Below are 18,742 nucleotides of genomic sequence, written 5' to 3'. Positions count from 1 at the left end.
CTCTGATCGTCCCGCCCCTTGGCGCTTGACAAGGCAGGCGGAAGCAACCACAGATCGCAGCCCACCCCTCGAATAACCGTCGCACCGCCCACCCCCAGCGGCAGTTAACCGATCCAGTCACCGACGAAGCCAGTGCGTCCATCTCGGTCAGCTGCAGACGTCGCCTCGGCGGCCTACTCGCATCTAACACAGTCGGGAGTCTTCCTCGTTCCATGGACGCCCGGACCCAAGCGTCCGAAACCCAGCATTCTTACCCCCCAAGCCCGTGGACGTCAACACCGACGACTCCAAACGGGCTGACGGCGCACCTCCCAGACGGGTCCCAGGACTCTGCCTCTGCTGCCGCGGTCAACAACCTACAGTTTACTCCCCACATCGGCTTCCTCCCGTTCATCTTCCCGCAGCAGTCCGTATATCAGGCCCAGCTTCTCCATTACAATAAACTCATCTCCCCGGCAAGAGGAGGTGGCCTACAGTCCGCGCCACTTCCTCCCATCGTGTCCGTTCCTCACGTCCAGGCCACGCCAAGGTCGCGATCTTCTAGCAAAGCATCGCTCAGGGATAGTGCCACCACCGCCAAGGGGAGCGCAGCTGGAGGCCATGGGAGCCGCGCACATCAGGGCTCAGACAAGAACCGCCCGGTTATAACGTCCAAAGAGGTCCCGCCCAAGATGCCTGCAAAGCTGGCGGCCGACTTGCCCAAAAACTTGCCTCATCGAGCGATAGCCAGGTCCTCATCGCCCCACGGACTCTCCCACTCTAGCTCCGTGCCTTCTACACCCCATCAGCATGCCCGCCAGTTCTCCTTTGAGTCCCGGGAGCCATCCCCCAATGCTGGCAACAACCACTCGCCGCGCTCAGCCTACTCCGAGACCAACAGTGCGCTGCCTTCGTTACGGCCGCTACCCCCGCGATTAGGGGGCTGCAAGTACGAGACCGCCCAGGTAAACTCGAGAAGAAGGATACCCTACTCGGTCGGAAGCGAGCGCCTGGAAAAGCTGGATCTGCGCAATGTCAAAAGCAAGCTGTCGGAGAGCGAAGAGAAGCAGTTGGCTGCAGATATGAATGAAATATATAATAAGCTGCTGCCTACAGAAAAGGTTGAGGAAAATAGGAGGAAGCTGGTCAATAAGCTGGAGACGATATTCAATACCGAGTGGCCAGGGCATGACATCAAGGTGCACCTGTTTGGATCGTCTGGTAATCTTCTATGTTCGGACGACTCCGACGGTATGTCTTTTTCCTTCTTCCCCACTCCCGGGGATCTTTTTAACGCTGGGTACCACGACCTCTAACACATGTATGGCAGTTGACATTTGCATCACAACATCATGGCACGAGATGGAGGATGTTTGCATGATAGCCGACCTTCTCGCCCGACGTAAGTTGCTCTTTTCCTGTCGCTTTTGTCAATCTCTTGATGACGACGCTAATGCTGTTGAATAGGGGGCATGGAAAAGGTTGTCTGCATCTCTGCAGCCAAGGTTCCCATTGTGAAGATTTGGGATCCTGAGCTCGGCCTTGCTTGTGACATGAACGTCAACAATACCTTGGCGCTGGAGAACACTCGCATGGTGCGCACATACGTCGAAGCTGACCCGCGTGTGCGAATGTTGGCAATGATCCTGAAGCACTGGACGCGGAGGAGAATTGTCAACGATGCCGGTATGGTTCCCCTTTAACTGACGCGAAAATCTGACGGATTTCACTGTTATCTTCTGAATCTTCTTGTTCTAACTTGATTCCAGCTTTTGGAGGTACTCTGAGTTCCTACACTTGGATATGTCTCATCATTGTGTTTTTGCAGCTGAGGAACCCTCCTGTTTTGCCAGCGCTGCACCAGTTGCCGCACAAGACTACCAAGCCTGATGGAACCGTCAGCGACTTTGCCGATAATCTCAAGAAGATTAAGGGATTTGGTAGCAAGAACAAGTCAAGCGAGGCAGAGCTTCTCTTCCAATTCTTTCGATTCTATGCTCACGAATTCGACTACGACAAGCACGTCCTCTCCGTGCGTCAGGGCAAGCTAATCACGAAGCCGGAGAAAAAGTGGCATTATGCTATGAACAATCAGCTTTGCGTAGAGGAGCCGTTCAACACGTCTCGCAATCTTGGCAATACGGCAGACGAATACTCGTTCCGTGGTCTTCACCTGGAGCTCCGAAGAGCATTTGATTTGATCTCCGCTGCCAAGCTCGAAGAGGCCTGTGAGCAGTACGTATATCCAAAGGAGGAGGAGAGGGTTTGGTCTCGGCCGGCCCCCCAGTCCCGACCCGTACTGCTGCGCAGCTCCTCGCAATCCAATTCTGGGGGGCGAGGTGGTCGTGGTGGCCATCGTGGCGGCCGGCATAGCAATAACTACCACCGTAATGGAGGCTCCAATAATAGGAGGGCGTCGTCAACCACGCCCAACTACGACCCCAGTATGTTTGTTCAGCCTGTCAACATGACGCAAGACATGTGGTTCGCAGCCAACAACCAGTACCCGTTTCCGTTTGCTCAGCAGGACTTGATGCAGATGGCGGCTTACCAAGATGCCATGCGCCAGCAGCTGCAGCACCTTTATGCGCAGCAGACGCCAGCGTTCATGGCTCATCAAGCCATGGGCCAGCAGAGGATGTCCCCCAATACCGGGTCATCTAACCAACAGACGGCCACCGATCGGTCTCGAACAAACTCGTTTGACAACGCACCCATCAACACCACGATGCGGCCTGAACTGTACGCCCTCTACGGCATGGGCATCAACCAACAATTCTACGCGCAGACGGCAACGGGCTATGGAACTTATCCCTCTTCGCCGGTAACGTCCAACGGCATGGGGCAAGAGTTCCGTCGCCCTTTGCAGAGGTCCAACGTTGCATCGGATACCGGTCTCTCGGCTTCATCTAGCTCGTTGAGATCGCAGTCTCAGCCTCCCTCGCGATCGCCATCTGGAGCACACAGTCGGGCGGCTTATACCCCTGGGACCGGCCCTTCGAGTGCACCAGGCTATGCTCCGAGACAAATGAACGGCGTACCCATTCCCAGCTTCGTCTCCGACGATGCCGATCTTGAAGATCGATCCAAGGCCGCCTCTGTCTCGCCGCAGTCTGATGAGGGCAGGTCGAACGGGCTCCTGGGATCACGGAGCTCGGGTCTTGGCCAGCCACAACTTCCCCAGAACCACAGCCCCACTGCAAACGGCCTTGCCTTTGGAGATGTCGTCAATCAGTCATCCAGTCCCAGGCGCCGTCGGCTGTCTACGGATCAACTGCCCCAGACCATCCTGGACAGGAGGATGAGGAGAACGTCGCGGTCACCCTCGCCACTCGACCACAGTCGGGCCATGGCAACCGGGACGACTGCTTCATCGCCCCTCGCCTCGGCTCCGTTCCCGGGTGTTGGCCAGGCTCAGAATAAGAACTTGGCGAGACCTGTGGTTGTTAATGGATCCGGGCTCAAGACTAGCATGCTTGCTGCATCCAATCAGGCGCAAAAGGAGCCCCCGGCACCTGAGGAATGTGCCACTGCAAAGATTGATAACGCTCTGCATATCAATTCGTCGCCGTCAACAAAGAGTACCAATGCTTCGGGCGCGTCGAGCGGCCAGCTGATGCCATCGCTTGCACCCGCTCCCCCCTTGCCTGCGGTGGCGGCGGATCGTCCTCCAGTTATTGTCAACGGCACCAATGCCAAGCCGGCAGTTCCCTCTACTGAAGATGCCTCGTTCAGGGATAGGGTCGCAATGATGAATTCGTATCAAGCAGGTTCATTTGGGATGACGCAGGATGTTCTGCAAGTCAACGAAATGACACAGCTGCCACTTCAAGCGAAACAGCGGCTCATGTCCAGGCAGGCCCAGAATGGCGTTATTGCCCCCTTGGACCTTGCCATAGCCGACCACCGTAAAAACTTGGGTGTCGAGCAGGCCCATTTGTCGCCAGTTTACGAGGCGCAGACATCGTCTCCAACAATGCTGCGAAAGCCGGATGTGCCCGCACCCGTCGCCGGCAAGACTGCTCGTGAAAAGGCAGATGCTAAGGCAACGCGCGAAGAGACGGCCAAGCCCGCGCCCAAGGTGGAGGACAAGCTTCAGCCAGCCCCGGAGGCTCAGAAGCAGTCCAAGGCGCAGAAGTCGGCTGGCCAGAACCAGCGTAACAATGCGCCACGGGAGAATGGCGGCCATGTGCGGAGTGCCAAGAGCGAGAGCGACAGCAGCTGGCAGAGAGCTGGTGGTAAAGGGAAGAAGAAGGGATCGAGTGGGCTTGCGCCAAACGCACACCCGGAGCAGTTACCAAAGAGTGAATCAGAGCGAAAGGGAGGTTGAATACGCGAATATGCATCTCGGATAGCGATGACGATGACGATTTGTTTATTTTTATTTTACATGTTCCATGGGGGTACCGGAGACTAAGCGGCATGAAATTCGAAAGTGATACCACAGCTACAGGAAGCTCGATAGCTCATCTCCCTCAACTATGAGATGAGCAGGAGGATGGTGGCGATGTTGGATAGGGAATCGCCCGCGGCATGCATGCGACAATCAACGTAGAATTCTTTTTTTGTTAGGAGGGAGGGAGGGAACGACGCTCTGCTTGTACAATGCCAATTCCTGACGAGAGACGGCATAGCCGCAGAAAGGAAGGCTTGGACATTATTCAGGATCTGTCTCTGTGAGAATTTGCATTGCGGAATGATTGAATTGTAGTGCACGTGTGTACGTATGGCCCTGGACGCATGAGACTTGTGGGAAGCGAAATCAAAGCATGAAAAAAAGACAAAAAAAGCACAAAAAAAGAAAGGACAGAAGAAGATGGAACCATACAAAGGACAGAAAATGCAGCTCCATGAATGAGACACGTCACACAGCAAAGGATCCGGGATGAGCTGAACAGGAAGGGGGGATTAAGGAGGATTGATACATATACATGGCCGGGTGGAAAGGCGTTTGCATCAATGAAACTCATCTAAGAGGGAAGGGCTGGAACTCCGATTTTTTCAGTTTTTCGTTTTTCTTTTTATTTTTCCTAGTCATTGTTCCTGCAGGAAGCACCAAACCCAGCGGCATAGATGGATGTTACAAAAGCATTGAGAAAGATTATGGACAGCCTGAGACAAATGAAAGCGTAAAACAGATACATGGAACGCGATATTAATAAACTGTATGAAATGAAACTCGCTGAATGGATAGACTGTGTGTTGTTCGTACCCTTGATCCTAGTGTATTGACAGCTTTGAGATTGAGAGAAGGGGTATTGCTTCGTTTGGTTGGTGGATAAGAGCATGTGATTGATTGCTATAGGCGTTGTTGACGGGATGCAGAGAGTCTAGATGCATCGCGGCCCGGCAATTAGTGCCGCGGATAGGAAAGAAGTAAGTACAATTTATGAGGCTCTCTCAATTGTTGAGCTTTGATTGGGCGGAGGCTCGGGAGATGTGATGTCTATTGTGGTGATGCCTACTTTGATCGTATTTTGATGCTATTCTTGGAACAAGGTTGGTTGGATGGATGGATGCCTTACGGGATTCGGGGAGTGATGACATCAATACCCTCGATATTCTGTATAATGAAGCAGCTATTTGTTGCGTTTCATCACATATCTATCGTCTATACTGTCTCGTACTCCAGTCAGCAGCGTTTCATATATATCTGGTTGGTGTTTCTAGGCAGCTGTTGATTCGCTGAAGCCAATCAATCCCTTCAATTGCTTGAGTGTCTTTGTCGAGTTAGGATGGGGTGCTATAATTGGCAGTATTTGTCCCGTATCCGTATCTGCAGTGTGCAATCTGCAGCTACCTATGAGGTAGCTTGCGTTTGAGCCTCTTCTTTGATCATTTTCGGATTCTTTGTTTCTTCATTGTATATTTCTTCTTCTTATGTGTGTCTGTATACATATATATAAATCAGTACCTAGAGTTGCAAAGCAAATCAGTGGATGTGTAACACTGTGTCGCATTTCCATGTAGCTTCTAGTCTACATGTATTTGATGCTACAGTACCTACAAAGTACGCACATCCAACTTCATGTTCCATTGATCTTCCTTTTCCCCTCTAATTAAGCTTGTTCTGTGGTCCCCTAATTTTTTTTTTCTTCTGCCGTCCACGTTAGCCTCGGTCCCCTGGTTCCTCATCCCCCCCGACCATTTTTTTTCTCCCTGAGTCGTGTCCATACAAAAGGCAACCTATCCATTGATCCGTTGGTTCGTCCGGCTGGGTCTAAACGGCTGCTCACGTGCGGCCCTTGCTTCTGCCCTGCAGCCGCGGCACGGCGCTTTTATCACAGGCCTGCATTTTGCTGCTGCAAGCTGCGGTACGGTAGCATTTGGACGAGTTGCTGGTGTTTGTTGTGTTGTATGGAATCAACGTGCCTGTTACAGTGAGAGCCTGGTCTGGCCCTTTCTTCGCCCCCTTGCCCTTGCAGGTCCACCCTGATACATACATGATAATACCCGACACGACATCAATACGCAGCATCGGGGTTTTCTTACACAGTGACGACGATAATCCCGTTGGAGCACGCAGGACAGGCATTTGATTCCTCCAGGGCTATTTGTTGTATTACAGCGTGTGTGGCGCATCAGCAAATCTTACTACACTATAGTTACAGCACAACACAGCACACTGTCGCCCCCTGTTGCTCAGTCGCTAGCTCTGCACCTCCAGTTTTAGTGTTTCCAGTGCAAAAAGTCTGCGACATCCCGCTTTTCTACCCCAGATTCCCCATGTCTCCGATCCCACGACACTAAAGCCGCCCCCGAACTTCGAACATCCCATCCCGACGAACGAACGAACCTGGACGACACGGCACGGCAACGCAGGCGCATCTCGTTCTGAGCCATTCGATTCGCGATTGTTCGTCACTTGCGGAATCATGCTGCCGACGGATGCTGGCGCCGACGCTGCCGTGGACACTGAGGCTTGACGCTGCCATCTTGTTTGCCGTGCGACGCGCATCACCACCATTGTCACCGTCGTCACAACCATCACCACCTCTCTTCTCCCTCTCTCTGTCTGCCGCCTTCTCTTGCCTTCTCTCGCTCTCCTCTTTGCTCTCTCCCATCCTCTCCCATCCTCCTACTCCCTTCTCTTCTCCTCTCCGCTCAAGGTCCAATTCCATCCCGCCTCTCTCTCTCTCTCTGAACCCGCACCCGCATGAAGACCGACATGATTCACCGGACCAACAGCGAGGGCGGCGCCTCGTCCAGCGGCTCGTCGCAGAAGATATGGCGCTTCCCCTCGGCCATCCGCAGCAAATTCGGCAGCATCAGCGGCGCCAGCAAGGACGACAAGAGCTACTCTGTACGTTGACTCTCCCCGTCCCGATCTTCGTCTTCGGCATTCCCCTCCCGACTTTCTGTGCTTACTGTTCCCTTCCTTGTCTATCCGTCTACTGCATCGCCAGATGGAGTGGCCAACGTTGCTCGCTGCTTACGTTGCCGCTCCGCCTCGTCGCCCCAGCATTCAATAATGTCAGGCTAATATGTTGTACAGAGCAAACAAGGCGGCTCATCCGTTGACACCGAAACCCACGAGCCCTCCATCCACGAAATCTCCTCGATCCATGAAACCGCCGAATCCAATTACCGCCAGCTACAAAGCCTTGTTGCGCGCATGCGGGCCGCTCCCTCCGGCCCTAGCCACGTCGACGGCGCCTACAAAGAGTTTACCAAGATCAACGAACGATGCGCTGCTCTCTGCGATGCGATCCTTCGAGAGGAGATCAAGACGCCTCGCACACTCTCCAATGCCGCCGCCACCGAACCCATCCCATTGACCCGCCAGGATTCGTCCGCAGACACACCTCGCAGCCCGAGCGCTGTGTTTGACCAGAGGAGTTCCTTTAGTGGCCGCAGCTTAGCCGAGGTCATTACAGCAGGCGGAAGCAGGAGTCAGAGTCATGGCGGTGACGTGTGGCTCACGCCGATCCGGGACTGGAAGACGTGCCTCGAGGTGCTGGCCGAGCACTTCAAGACCAGCCTTACCGAGACGTACACGAGCTATGAACGAGACGCCACACCTGAGATGCTAGAGGCCCTATTCACGAGCAAGAAATTCAGGAGAGATGCAGTCCATCGTATGCGCAACGCAAGCGTCACCAAGATTTTGTCCGCTGACCCTCAATTTGTGAGTAACCTCATCTTCCTGCATCCTCAAGAAATTACCAAATGCTTGGTCTAACTTGTATCTGTGCAGTTTCCGCGATATGAAATTCGGTTTAGAAATTATGAACGTGTCAAGCTGGAGCTGAGAGATATCCGAAAGCTTCTTCAAGCAGGAGAGTCGGGCATCTCACCGAGTAGAGTAATTGAGGAGTTTGCTATTGCGCCCCGTGGAGACGCTGTACTCGAATTCGCCAATCTAGGGCCTGACGCTACAGGCAACGAGCCGGCCTTGCGATTCCGTGTTTCCACCGCCTTGCTAGCAGAGACGTCGCCCATTTTTGCGCGGCTGTTCTCTGGTCACGCGAGCAGCTACTATCTGCACGAGGCTGACGACATTGGCGATCAGCTCCCGCCGCCGCCGGTGCCGTATTTCTGTGACGATGGGTCCGAAGTCAAGCTGTATCGGATGCCACAGCAAGAGTTTAACCACCACGGCTCGCTGGAAATCCTACTCCACGCGGCGCACATGCACAATGACAAGATTCCCAGGGATGTCACCTTTGAACAATTCGTTTCCATTGCCGAGTGCTCTCTCAGGTACAAGAGCACGTCACCGTTGGAAATGGTAGTCGAGCATAGATGGCTGCCGCAGTGGATGCACAAAGGAGCCGATGACATGCCCGACGGACTTCTCATCATCAGCTATGCATTTGGACTTCGGCAGCTCTTCACTCGCATGTCCAAGAGCGCGATCCTCAACCTTGCGGATGAAAAGGATCTGCACAGCAAACCTTGGCCCAAGAAGATTCGAGACAAGATCTGGGCGGTTCGTTGCGCCAAGGTCGACCAGCTTTACGCGAGCTGCGCAAACACAATACAAGAGTACATCCGCCCACCGGAGCAGGATTCATCCTCGGAAGAAAAGCAACACATATCCCTTTCCGATCTCGATAGCCACCTAGCCTCGCCAATCCAGCCCGCCATGGCGCTTACGAGCACACCGAGATGCCCCAAGGGCAACCATTGGTGCGATGCTTCAAATCTAGGGTGGCTAATGCTGGTGTACAACGAGCTTGGCTTGCTCTCAACCATTGTGCAGCCTTCTATCATGTCGCACATTCCGAATGCCCGTCCTCCATCCAAGAGCCTGGCGCAGATGATGGAAACACTCCGCTCAACACCAAGTCCTCCCGCGCCTCTCCACCCCGGGAGCGTCTGTGACCCGGTTCCCGCGTTCCGCGCAGCAATAGCAGACATTTACAACAGTGTTACCGGCTTAACTCTGTTTGACATTAGCGGCAAGAGCCATGGTTGGGCGCTCTCGAAGCACAAGATATCAGAACCACAAATGCTACTGACCGCCGGCCTCAATCGGATGGCCGCCCATGAGAAGATCCACAGCGTTGTCAGTGAATTCCCGGAAGAGATTCGCCTACAGATCCTTAGTGAGATGGATGATCTAGAGGATCTGCAAGCCGCGGCCAGGATCAACCGAGCCTTTTACGAGACGTACAAGAGAAACGAGCTCCAAATTATGCGCAATTATCTACGTGCGGATCGGATGCGCTGGGGAAGCATGGGAAGGTCCTCGATAGAAGACGAGAGGGTCGAAAGTAAGGTCTTAAAGTCAGAGTCGGACATGCTCAAGGAGAGAGGCTTCGGCGACGGTGCCGACGCCATTACTTTGAGGAGCGAAGAGGACGAAGGGCTGTACGAATCAGACGAAGACGACGACTCCAGTATCGATCCGTTGACTCGTCATGGCTCTGTGTCTTCACAAGGCGGGCGGGTCCGTGCCGACCATGACGACGACGATGATTTGGAAATCTTGACCCATGATCCTCCGCCGCCGTTTCAGCCAAAGGAGGCTAATCCTCCTCCGCCGCTGCTCCCAGTTGCTGAAGGGAGTAATGAGGGCTCTGATGACGATGATACCGCCACTCCAACTACGCCTCGGCAGCGCGCTTTTGATCTCTCGGATGAATCCACTACGCCTTCAGACCAGAGCAGTCTCATTTCGACAGAGGATATTGACGAACCTCCCATGACGGAAGAAGAGGCACGCAGAATCCTGTGGCCCGATCACTTGGTCGTGACCCCACCGCCGCAGCAAAGCACAGTCTTGCCTGGCGTAGAGGTTATGCGGGAGAAGTTCCGGGTCGGCGACATTTCCTTCATCGAAGGCCTCGAAGACAAGACGCTGGCCAGGACGGAGACGAAACAGCTGCGGAGCGAGCACGACGAGAGGGTGGGCTTGCTCAAGCAAGACGGGCGGCCAAGCTCCAGCTCCTCGACGGCCAAGAATCCAAATGGCGTTGAGCATATCGAAAAGATTGACGGCCGAAAGGGCGGAGATGGGGAGATGGAGTCGGCCCTATCTTAGGCGTGCCTATTAAATCGCAACACGCCCGTCTAACAAGATTCTTTCTTTGAAGGGGGCGAGACAACGACTTTAAACGAAGATACGCAATTGCAGAATCGCAATAATGATAGCGCCTCTTGTGTTCAAAGGAAGCGAACCGCATATACATGCATATAACTAACATACACGTGCTGAAATGTACAATGCCCATCTTATATACCACCACCATACTATATCTATACCATACTACTTACTTACTTCATTGGGTAATGAAACTTTGGCGCAGCTTTGGGATATTGGGAAATTTGTGTTATAACTAGGGATGACTGATGTGTTTATGGGATGAAAGGGGTGTTTTTTTTTTCACGATGGATTTGGTTGGATGAGCGGAGGGGTTATTGGGAATTAATTTGATTTGTGTTTTATATATGATTGCACGTATATAGGTGTGTTTTTTGAGAATCTAATCTAAGTAGGATTCGATTCTACTTATTGATTCGAAGTGCTGGATATTGTCCCTTCTGTGAACAACTCTCAAGTTGCTACATTAAGTATACTGTTTAAAGTTACAACCCTGGTAGACGTATGTTTATATTCCCCAAGTTAAATCTGTTGCGTTGTGTTTGAACTTGTGGTGTCCAGATCTCTGTACCCATTTTGGAGTTTGCTCTTGAGCCTTCTTAACGGACATATTATATATATCTATAACCTACAATGTCATTGTCATCATCATTGTCATCATCCTCATCACATCATCATCATCACCACTATCGCCATCCTCATCACCTTCATCCTCATCACTTTCATCATCATCACCATCATCAATCACATTTTGCGCTGGAGTATCAACTAAGCCCTCAGAGTCAGACACCCAGCCCGCAGCTTTAAGCCACACAACCTCTTCACTCACTCCGCCATCCTGTCCAAGAGGCTCCGAGACAATAAGTGGCCTCACCACAACTCCAACATACCGCCCCTGCCGACGCTTCCGTGCATCAGGCGAGCCGACAACGTCAGCCTCGATAAAAGAAGATTCAGCGTCAAACCTCTGCTCCGCGAATCTCGATAAGCCGTGTGTTTTGATGACGGTGCGCATTTTCCAGAACTTGAGCGCCAGGTTGCCAAAGTCGAGGAAGAGCTGGGATAGGTCTTTAAGGGCTTGGTCGTCTACTTCTTTGAGGAGGAAGTGGAAGTCTTGGACGAAGTTTTTCGCTTTGTTTTGTACGAGATGTAGATTGAATGGTGTGGCTTTTTCTAAGGATTGGACGGTTTGGATGCGCCAGTCGACGCCGGAATTCTTGTCAACTGCGGTGTTGAAAGTTGTTAGTAACTTAGATACATGGCTTTCGTCGTCTTTCTTTTTTCATTGCTGATGTATTCATTTTCACCTCCAAGGTCTCAGTAAAGTTGTCAGCTCACCTTTGCAGAGCATATCTTCAACCTCCTTGAGCCAACGGCGGCTATCTGCATGATCCTGACCTAGCACTTTGGACGTCTCCATCCCATCTGCCAGAAAATAAGCATCTCGCAGAAAAGTGTCGCAAAGAGTTTGCGAAAGAACGGCTTGGAGAAGAACCATCGGGCTCTTCCCATCAGGTAAGTCCATGGAAAACTGTAAGTTGGCCGGTTCGTTCATATAACTTTTGCAGTTATTAATGATGCCTATCGATTGTAGCTTCTCTTTTGCCTTTTCTGGTTCGTCAACTTCCATAGAGCCCAAGTCTCCGCACCATGGGAGAAGATAATTCTCATAGAAGCACTTCAGTTCGTCTTTTATCATGTCGTCGGTAAATGGTCTTGAGACGCTCTTGGACAGTGACGACATGTGGGTCTCGTGAGCTCTTGTGACGACTGTCTCATTCTTTTCAATGTATTTTTGAAGTTCAGCCACTTTGGCCTTTTCATCTTTGAGTTGAGATGAAACGGCCTCCACCTTGGACTTTTCATCTTGAAGCTGAGATGAAATAGCTTTCATCTTTGACTTTATAATCTGGAGCTGGGATGGAATAGCTTCCACCTTGGATATTTCGTCCTGAAGTTGGGATGAAGCAAATTCCATAGACTCGCTCCATTCCGCCTCTTTTTGATCGATAATTTTCTTATGTTTTGCTTTCAAACTCTCCAATTTCTGCTCGCATATTTTTCTTTCTTGCTTTAGGCTTTGTTTAAGATTGTCTCTCTCTCGACGTACCCCATCAAGCTCCCTGCTTTGGGCTTCATATTTCCTCTCGAGATCTTCTATATCTTGAATTTCGGCAATTTCATGGCCAAAGCAACTCCCACCAAAGAATTGCCATAGAACCATGAGCCTACTTAGGCCAAAATCAAATCTCTTGCTTGCTTGCTGTTGGGGGGATGTAGGGTTCTCTAGCAGTGGACTTGTTTCATCTGTGCAAGAGGGCTTTGAGTCACCATGCCGTCTTTGAGCCTCGATGTCGAGATCATCCAGATAAGGAGAAGTACAATGGTCCCTCAAAAGAGGAAAGATGAAGTAGGGTTCTGTTGGCGAGTACATGTATCCCCCATCCTAGAGATACATGACAGTAAGTTTCAAAATAGGAAAGTCAGCAGTAGAATGTTTGTCTAGGATGCATACCCCAGGTAGATACCCGTCTGCCATGTTGTTTGATTTCTCAGCAGGATATGCTCAACTTCTGCTTCAAAGTCGGCGGTTCAGAAGGAAACAGTTGGTACGTACGGAGACTAGACTCTGAAAATGATGCCCAATATACAGTCAAGGGTATCCCTTTTATAGATACGGCAATTGCTCAGGCAATAAAAAGCATCCGATTACCTTATAGTGGTGACACGGCAAAAATTGGCCAAATCATATAACAACCACGGCATTTACTTTCACCACTTGACATCTGATAGGCCAGAATACGTTACAAAGCTTTGCGATGAAAAGGCAGCCAGTTACAAATTGATGCATGATTCTAATCAGTACTTGATATCACATCGACCAATACCAGATGAGAACGTGGAGGAGGTGTCTGCAACCAACGCGCAGAATTGCTTTGCTGCCTATCCAATGCCGCAAATCCACGTAAACTTGACTTTCGTCACACGCAGTCATCATACGTTCTTTTTCAATGTCTTTAGATACAGCTGCAGCAGAAGCAACGAATAGACTCAGGAGAAACTTCTTCAACTGCAGCCGTCTCCGGGCGCAAATAATGGAGCGTGCATGTAAGGCTATGACTCAGGGGTTTGATATCCAATCTTGTTATAATTTCATCAAGGAAATGTTACACACAAGTGCTAGTAAAGAGTGTGCCGTGCCGCGACCTAATGCAGCTGCAAGTGGCACGCATTGAAGCCCAAGTTGGGTAAACATGAAATCAGGCTGGGAGCCTTCCCAAGGCAGCTATTTGGCACAGCCGTCGCCTTTTGGTCCCGACACCTCTATGCTGGACTCTAACAAATGCCAATTCTTCCTAATTTGCTTTAATCTATCAGAGAAATCCAGGCATCATCTCATTGGCCTCGAGAATACATAGACAATGGCCATCATTACTCCACGCACCAAGCTTTTGGTCGGGATCGACTACGGAACGACATACTCGGGGATATGTTTCGCGCTCTCAAATGCCTCTGATTTCAAAGATATAAATACCTGGACTAAATACCCCGGCGCGGCCTCGCATAGCGCCGAGCATACTATCAAAGCCCCGACGAGAGTTGCCTTCCCAGAGGAAAATGCCGACCTCGATAGGACAGCATGGGGCTACGAAGTCGAAGCAGGCATGACATCCTATTCCTGGACAAAACTGCTTCTGGATGATACTCTACCTTCCGAGTTTGATGTCACAGATACATACTCTACCATGAATCCTGAGATTATGCGTCTCCCCAACAATATGTCGGCAAAGGATGTTGCTAGGGAGTATCTTACGGGAATGAGAAAGATGTTTGACAAGAATATCAATCAGTTTATCGGCGCTCATAAACTGGATGATCTTCCAATGGAATTCTGGATAACAGTCCCCGCCTCGTGGAACGAAAAGGCGAAACTTCTTACAAAGAGCGCGGCCATGGAAGCAGGGTTTGGCAGGAGGGAAATTGACAGTATCAAACTCATCCCAGAGCCAGAAGCGGCAGCACACATGGCATTGAAGACCAGCATCCATCGGTTCGAAGGCTTCGTCAAGGTATGTGCTCTCAAGGGTTAAACATGTCGAATCAGTTTTTTTCTAAACCCAGGGTTAGCCCAAGACAGGTGTATTGGTGTGCGATTGCGGCGGCGGCACTGTGGTATGCGTACCCTATTCATACACATGTTAGACAACTCGCTCTCTTTTAACCATGACTAGGACATTACAACTTACGAGATTGAGAGGACGGAACCGACACTCACGCTCCGAGAAATAGTTGTTGGTGCAGGTGAGCCCGAAACGCGAGCCATGACTAACGAGCCTCCGATTCAGCTAAAAAGAAGAGAGAAAAAACCGAAAATGAATGCTAACAATACTATTTCTTCAGCCGGCAAATGCGGCGGCACATACGTCGATCGAAACCTTTTGAAACTCCTCTCCGAACGATTCGGCGAAGCATTTACAAGCCTTCCCCCCGAAGAAATCGGACCAGGCAGCAACTTCATGGACTCATTCGAAAGCAAAAAGAAAGACTTTAAGCTGAACAATCTGGCTACTCGGCGAGATGCCAGAGTTCAGCTGTTCATGCCGCTATTGAAGAGGACGCCGGATCTCGAGCGTTATTACGAGAGAAGGTCACACTCGATTCTTTTGAGCAAGGCTGATTTCCAAACTATTTTCGATCCAGTGATTGACAAGATCATTACACTATTAGAGGATCAGATCAATCGGGTTAAGAAGATGGATGAGAGACCTATTGAAACTATTATCCTTGTTGGTGGATTTGGGTCCTCGCCGTATTTGAACGAGAGATTGACTGACTGGTGTGAACCAAGAGGAATTCGTCTTACGATTCCTGCCACTGGTGCGTAAGTACAACTCCTGCTATCTAGGTTAGAATAAATGGAAACTTGACGAGAATAGCTGGTCTGCTGTCGTCTGCGGCGCCGTACTTCGCGGGTTAGAAGGCTCCATCGTCAGAGAAAAGAAGTGCCGAAAACACTACGGCCACGCGCTCGCCAAAGTCTACAATCCGTCCCTCCACAGCAACTACAATTCAAAAAGGAGATCTATTTACAAAGATGTCATGGACAGGGTTGACAGACTTACCGGCTTCATGTTCTGGCAGATTCCAAAGGTACCAAATCTTCTTGCACTCTCAGTACTGTTTGTTGCTTGACCGACTAATTTTACCTTCAAAAGGGCACTCTCATTGATTCGAAAACCGAAATAAACTCAGAGTTTGTCAACAATTACAGGGGTCCTATCATTAAATCTGGAGAGCATTTTCTATACTCGTGCGGCTTAGACGCTGCGCCGGGTACCATCGACGATAATCGTACACACTCACTCACTTGACCAGGGAGAAAAGAGAGCATGATCAGCTAACCAGATGGTATATAGGCGTCGAGACGATCGGTAGAATCCTGTATACCCTGCATGACATGGATTGGTCCCAAGTCCCCAACGTCAAGCGGCTTACAGAAGAGAATGGGGAGACATGTACCGAGATTCCTCTGGTTCTCAATATTCGCCTGGATGATGAAGTGGGCCACTTGGTGTTTCGCATCCTGTGTAACGGAAGAGAGGCTGGTAAAGCAAAGCTGGACTTGGATTATTAGCGATAGAGATGCCGAAGCAAAAGACAGTTATTTGAGTTTAAGGAACGAGATGTGAACCCATTGGTCACCCGACTACATGTAGACAACTGCATAATAACCTAAGGGATAAATAGACTGTATAAAAGCTATACCGGGATATAAGATGGCTATTCAAGACCAACTCCAAGTTCTACCGCCTCCGCGATTATGTAGATCCAGTATCGTGATAAAATGCGGAACATACAAGAAAAACATGATGTAGGCCTTCCTCAAAGGGCTATTGTCAGATTTGTCTAGATACTTGTCTCGGCAATAGCGAATCAGGTAATGAAATGTGCATCACGACTTTGATGGTTTGCATCGAACAAATGGGGCTTTGAGCGTAGTATTATCGTATATCCAAAATGGACTGCCAATAATATAGTAGGCATCACCCGGGTATCTATCTGCCTCTCCCCATTCACATATACCAAATCCTCCTTTTTCTTCTTTCCAATTATTTACTATCATTATTACTTTCCCCCCTCTTACTTATAGGTTTATGAGCTTGTATGTTCGTTTACTGAACAGTAGGAGCAGTCTCAGTATCCAGCTGGGCCTTCCTGGCCGCATTAATGGCACGCAACTTGGCAGTGCCAAAGCCAGCCACGCCGTCCTCCTGGTTAGCACCCAGCCAGGGCTTCTTGGAGTCGCCGAGGACGCTGCCGGATAGGAAGTAGATGACGAGACCGATGATGATGCAGACAAAGGCGATGGGGTACAGGTAGTGGATGACGTAGCCAAAGACGTGGATGCCGATGATGACACCCCAGAAGTTGGCCGTCAGCAGCGAGATGTCGAAAAAGGCGGCACTTCCCATACGCAGGATGAGGGGAGCCAGGGTGTAGAAGATGAACAGGCAGAGGGTGTAGCCGGCGAGCCAGCCGCCGACGGAGTTGTCCCAGTGAGCATCGCGGAAGGACGTGCGGTCGAAGATGGCAGCCTGAACGCCGTTGATGAACATGCCAAAGAAGCCCATAAAAGCCAAGACGTGGTGCATGGGGCGCTTGGACACGAGCCACTCCTCGAAAACGTTGGAAACACCGTAGAGAGTAGCACCAAGAAGGCCAAAGAGATCGCCCTTAACCATGTCGACTCCAGGGCCGCCGTTGGAGCCAGTGATGTGATCCGAGGCGAGCAGGATACCCATGCCACCGCAGCAGATGAGGATACCGATGACTTGGAACAGCTTGTAGCGCACACGCAGCAGGAGGAAGGAGATGATGACAACGCAGACGATGGACCAAAAGTTGAGCAGCTGAGCGGACAGCAGGTTGGTGTAGCGGTAGGCCAGGACGGTAAAGTAGTTGCCCTCGACGTCGAGGAAGGACATGATGAAGTAGCGCCAGCCATCCTTGACCATGATATCCCACCAGACACGGGGGCCATCGCGCCACAGGGTGATTGTGGTGTAGACGAGGAAGAGCAGAATGTAGTTGAAGACGGTCTGGAAGGCGGGGATGTTGGTGCCGGCATTGGCAAGGAACGAGGTAAAGGTGTTTGTGCCAGTGATGCACAGCGACAGGACCTGGCCAACGGCGATGACGGCCCAGAAGTCGGCCGTAGCTAAGTAGGACCACCAGTGGACGGACTCGGCCTCGAGGATGTGGATACCTTGAGAGACGGTGGCATCAGTGACTGCGGCGTCATTGTTGACGTTGTCGCCATGGTTGATGGCTTGGCTGTTGACGTTGCTGCCCTCGTTCTTGTCTCCCGAGCCGGAGGAGACGACGGTCGTGGTGAAGCCGAGCTTGGAGTCGGCCTCGATAGGGTTGACGGTCATGTTGACGGCGCCGTAGAAAATGTGTGGATGGGAAGATGAGTCGAGGAGAGGCTGGGAGGAAGAGGAAGCTGCTGAAGTCGACGAAGAAGCTGAAGCTGAAGCTGTAGCTGTTGGTGATGCTGATAGTAGTTGAAGGCGGGGGTTTTTTGAGCGGGTCATTCAACTGCTGGCGGTGGCGTTAGAACGATGTCAAAGTCTATTTTGATGTTTTGAAGTTGATCCTCATAGAATGACAATGTTCATATTCATACCTGTTGTAATTGTATATCTCCTGGGGCACTGTTGTCGATATGGATGCTGAATATCTCCCGGTTGGTGGAGTCTTTCTTCGTCACCTAAAGATTGCAGCAAGCGCAAAGACTCCAAGTCGCTTGCCGGTAAGCCTATGATTCTGCAGGACAGCACATAAAATCCACTCGAGCAGAGCAGATTTATAATGCAGCTATACAGGGAGAGAGGAGGATTGAGGCGAGAGAGGACAAGGAAAAAAGAGAAGAGAAGAAAAAGAAAAAGAGGCTAGTCGGCGGCGAGCGCGACAAGATCAATTATGATATGATCCATGGTGGGCAGAAAAAAAATGATAAGCTGAAAGCAGAAGGTAGGCGGTGGCGGGTGCTAGCGGGAGGAGGGACGTACTAGGCAGTTGGCGGTGGAAGAATGCAGTTTAGCACGGTGACTAGAGGGGCGGGGGTTGCTTGGGTTGATTTTCTTTTTTTCTTCTATTTAATCGACTATTGTCACGGTAGAATGAATACGAACGATTACAGTATCGCACAGG

General features: G+C 50.9%; 5 protein-coding genes across 5 annotated transcripts; 3 read left to right on the top strand and 2 right to left on the bottom strand.

Moving 5' to 3' along the window:
- Positions 1-212: 212 nt before the first annotated feature.
- Positions 213-4,309, top strand: T069G_06470 (cid1 family poly A polymerase domain-containing protein; the record flags this gene model as incomplete). Its single annotated transcript, XM_056173680.1, has 5 exons — positions 213-1,230; positions 1,310-1,381; positions 1,447-1,665; positions 1,749-2,423; positions 2,472-4,309. 5 exons carry the CDS (start codon positions 213-215, stop codon positions 4,307-4,309), a joined length of 3,822 nt encoding a protein of 1,273 aa, XP_056027259.1.
- A 2,838-nt stretch (positions 4,310-7,147) lies between these two features.
- Positions 7,148-10,468, top strand: T069G_06469 (uncharacterized protein; the record flags this gene model as incomplete). The annotated part of the gene is made up of 3 exons (XM_056173679.1): positions 7,148-7,282; positions 7,475-8,107; positions 8,177-10,468. The coding sequence occupies 3 exons, from the start codon at positions 7,148-7,150 to the stop codon at positions 10,466-10,468; spliced, it is 3,060 nt and encodes a 1,019-aa protein (XP_056027258.1).
- A 688-nt stretch (positions 10,469-11,156) lies between these two features.
- On the bottom strand, positions 11,157-12,422 carry T069G_06468 (uncharacterized protein; the record flags this gene model as incomplete). Its single annotated transcript, XM_056173678.1, has 2 exons — positions 11,157-11,752; positions 11,867-12,422. The coding sequence occupies 2 exons, from the start codon at positions 12,420-12,422 to the stop codon at positions 11,157-11,159; spliced, it is 1,152 nt and encodes a 383-aa protein (XP_056027257.1).
- Positions 12,423-13,950: 1,528 nt separating this feature from the next.
- On the top strand, positions 13,951-16,163 carry T069G_06467 (hsp70 protein domain-containing protein; the record flags this gene model as incomplete). The annotated part of the gene is made up of 7 exons (XM_056173677.1): positions 13,951-14,598; positions 14,657-14,701; positions 14,761-14,830; positions 14,930-15,410; positions 15,466-15,679; positions 15,745-15,880; positions 15,946-16,163. 7 exons carry the CDS (start codon positions 13,951-13,953, stop codon positions 16,161-16,163), a joined length of 1,812 nt encoding a protein of 603 aa, XP_056027256.1.
- A 538-nt stretch (positions 16,164-16,701) lies between these two features.
- T069G_06466 (solute carrier family 35 domain-containing protein) lies at positions 16,702-17,964 on the bottom strand (the record flags this gene model as incomplete). Its single annotated transcript, XM_056173676.1, has 1 exon — positions 16,702-17,964. One exon carries the CDS (start codon positions 17,962-17,964, stop codon positions 16,702-16,704), a length of 1,263 nt encoding a protein of 420 aa, XP_056027255.1.
- Between the last annotated feature and the right edge of the window lie 778 nt (positions 17,965-18,742).

Source organism: Trichoderma breve, chromosome 4 (genome assembly GCF_028502605.1).
Source record: "Trichoderma breve strain T069 chromosome 4, whole genome shotgun sequence".
Classification (NCBI taxonomy): domain Eukaryota; kingdom Fungi; phylum Ascomycota; class Sordariomycetes; order Hypocreales; family Hypocreaceae; genus Trichoderma; species Trichoderma breve.
The sequence above is the reverse complement of the archived record's forward strand: the minus strand, read 5'-3'. Positions and strand labels throughout refer to the sequence as shown.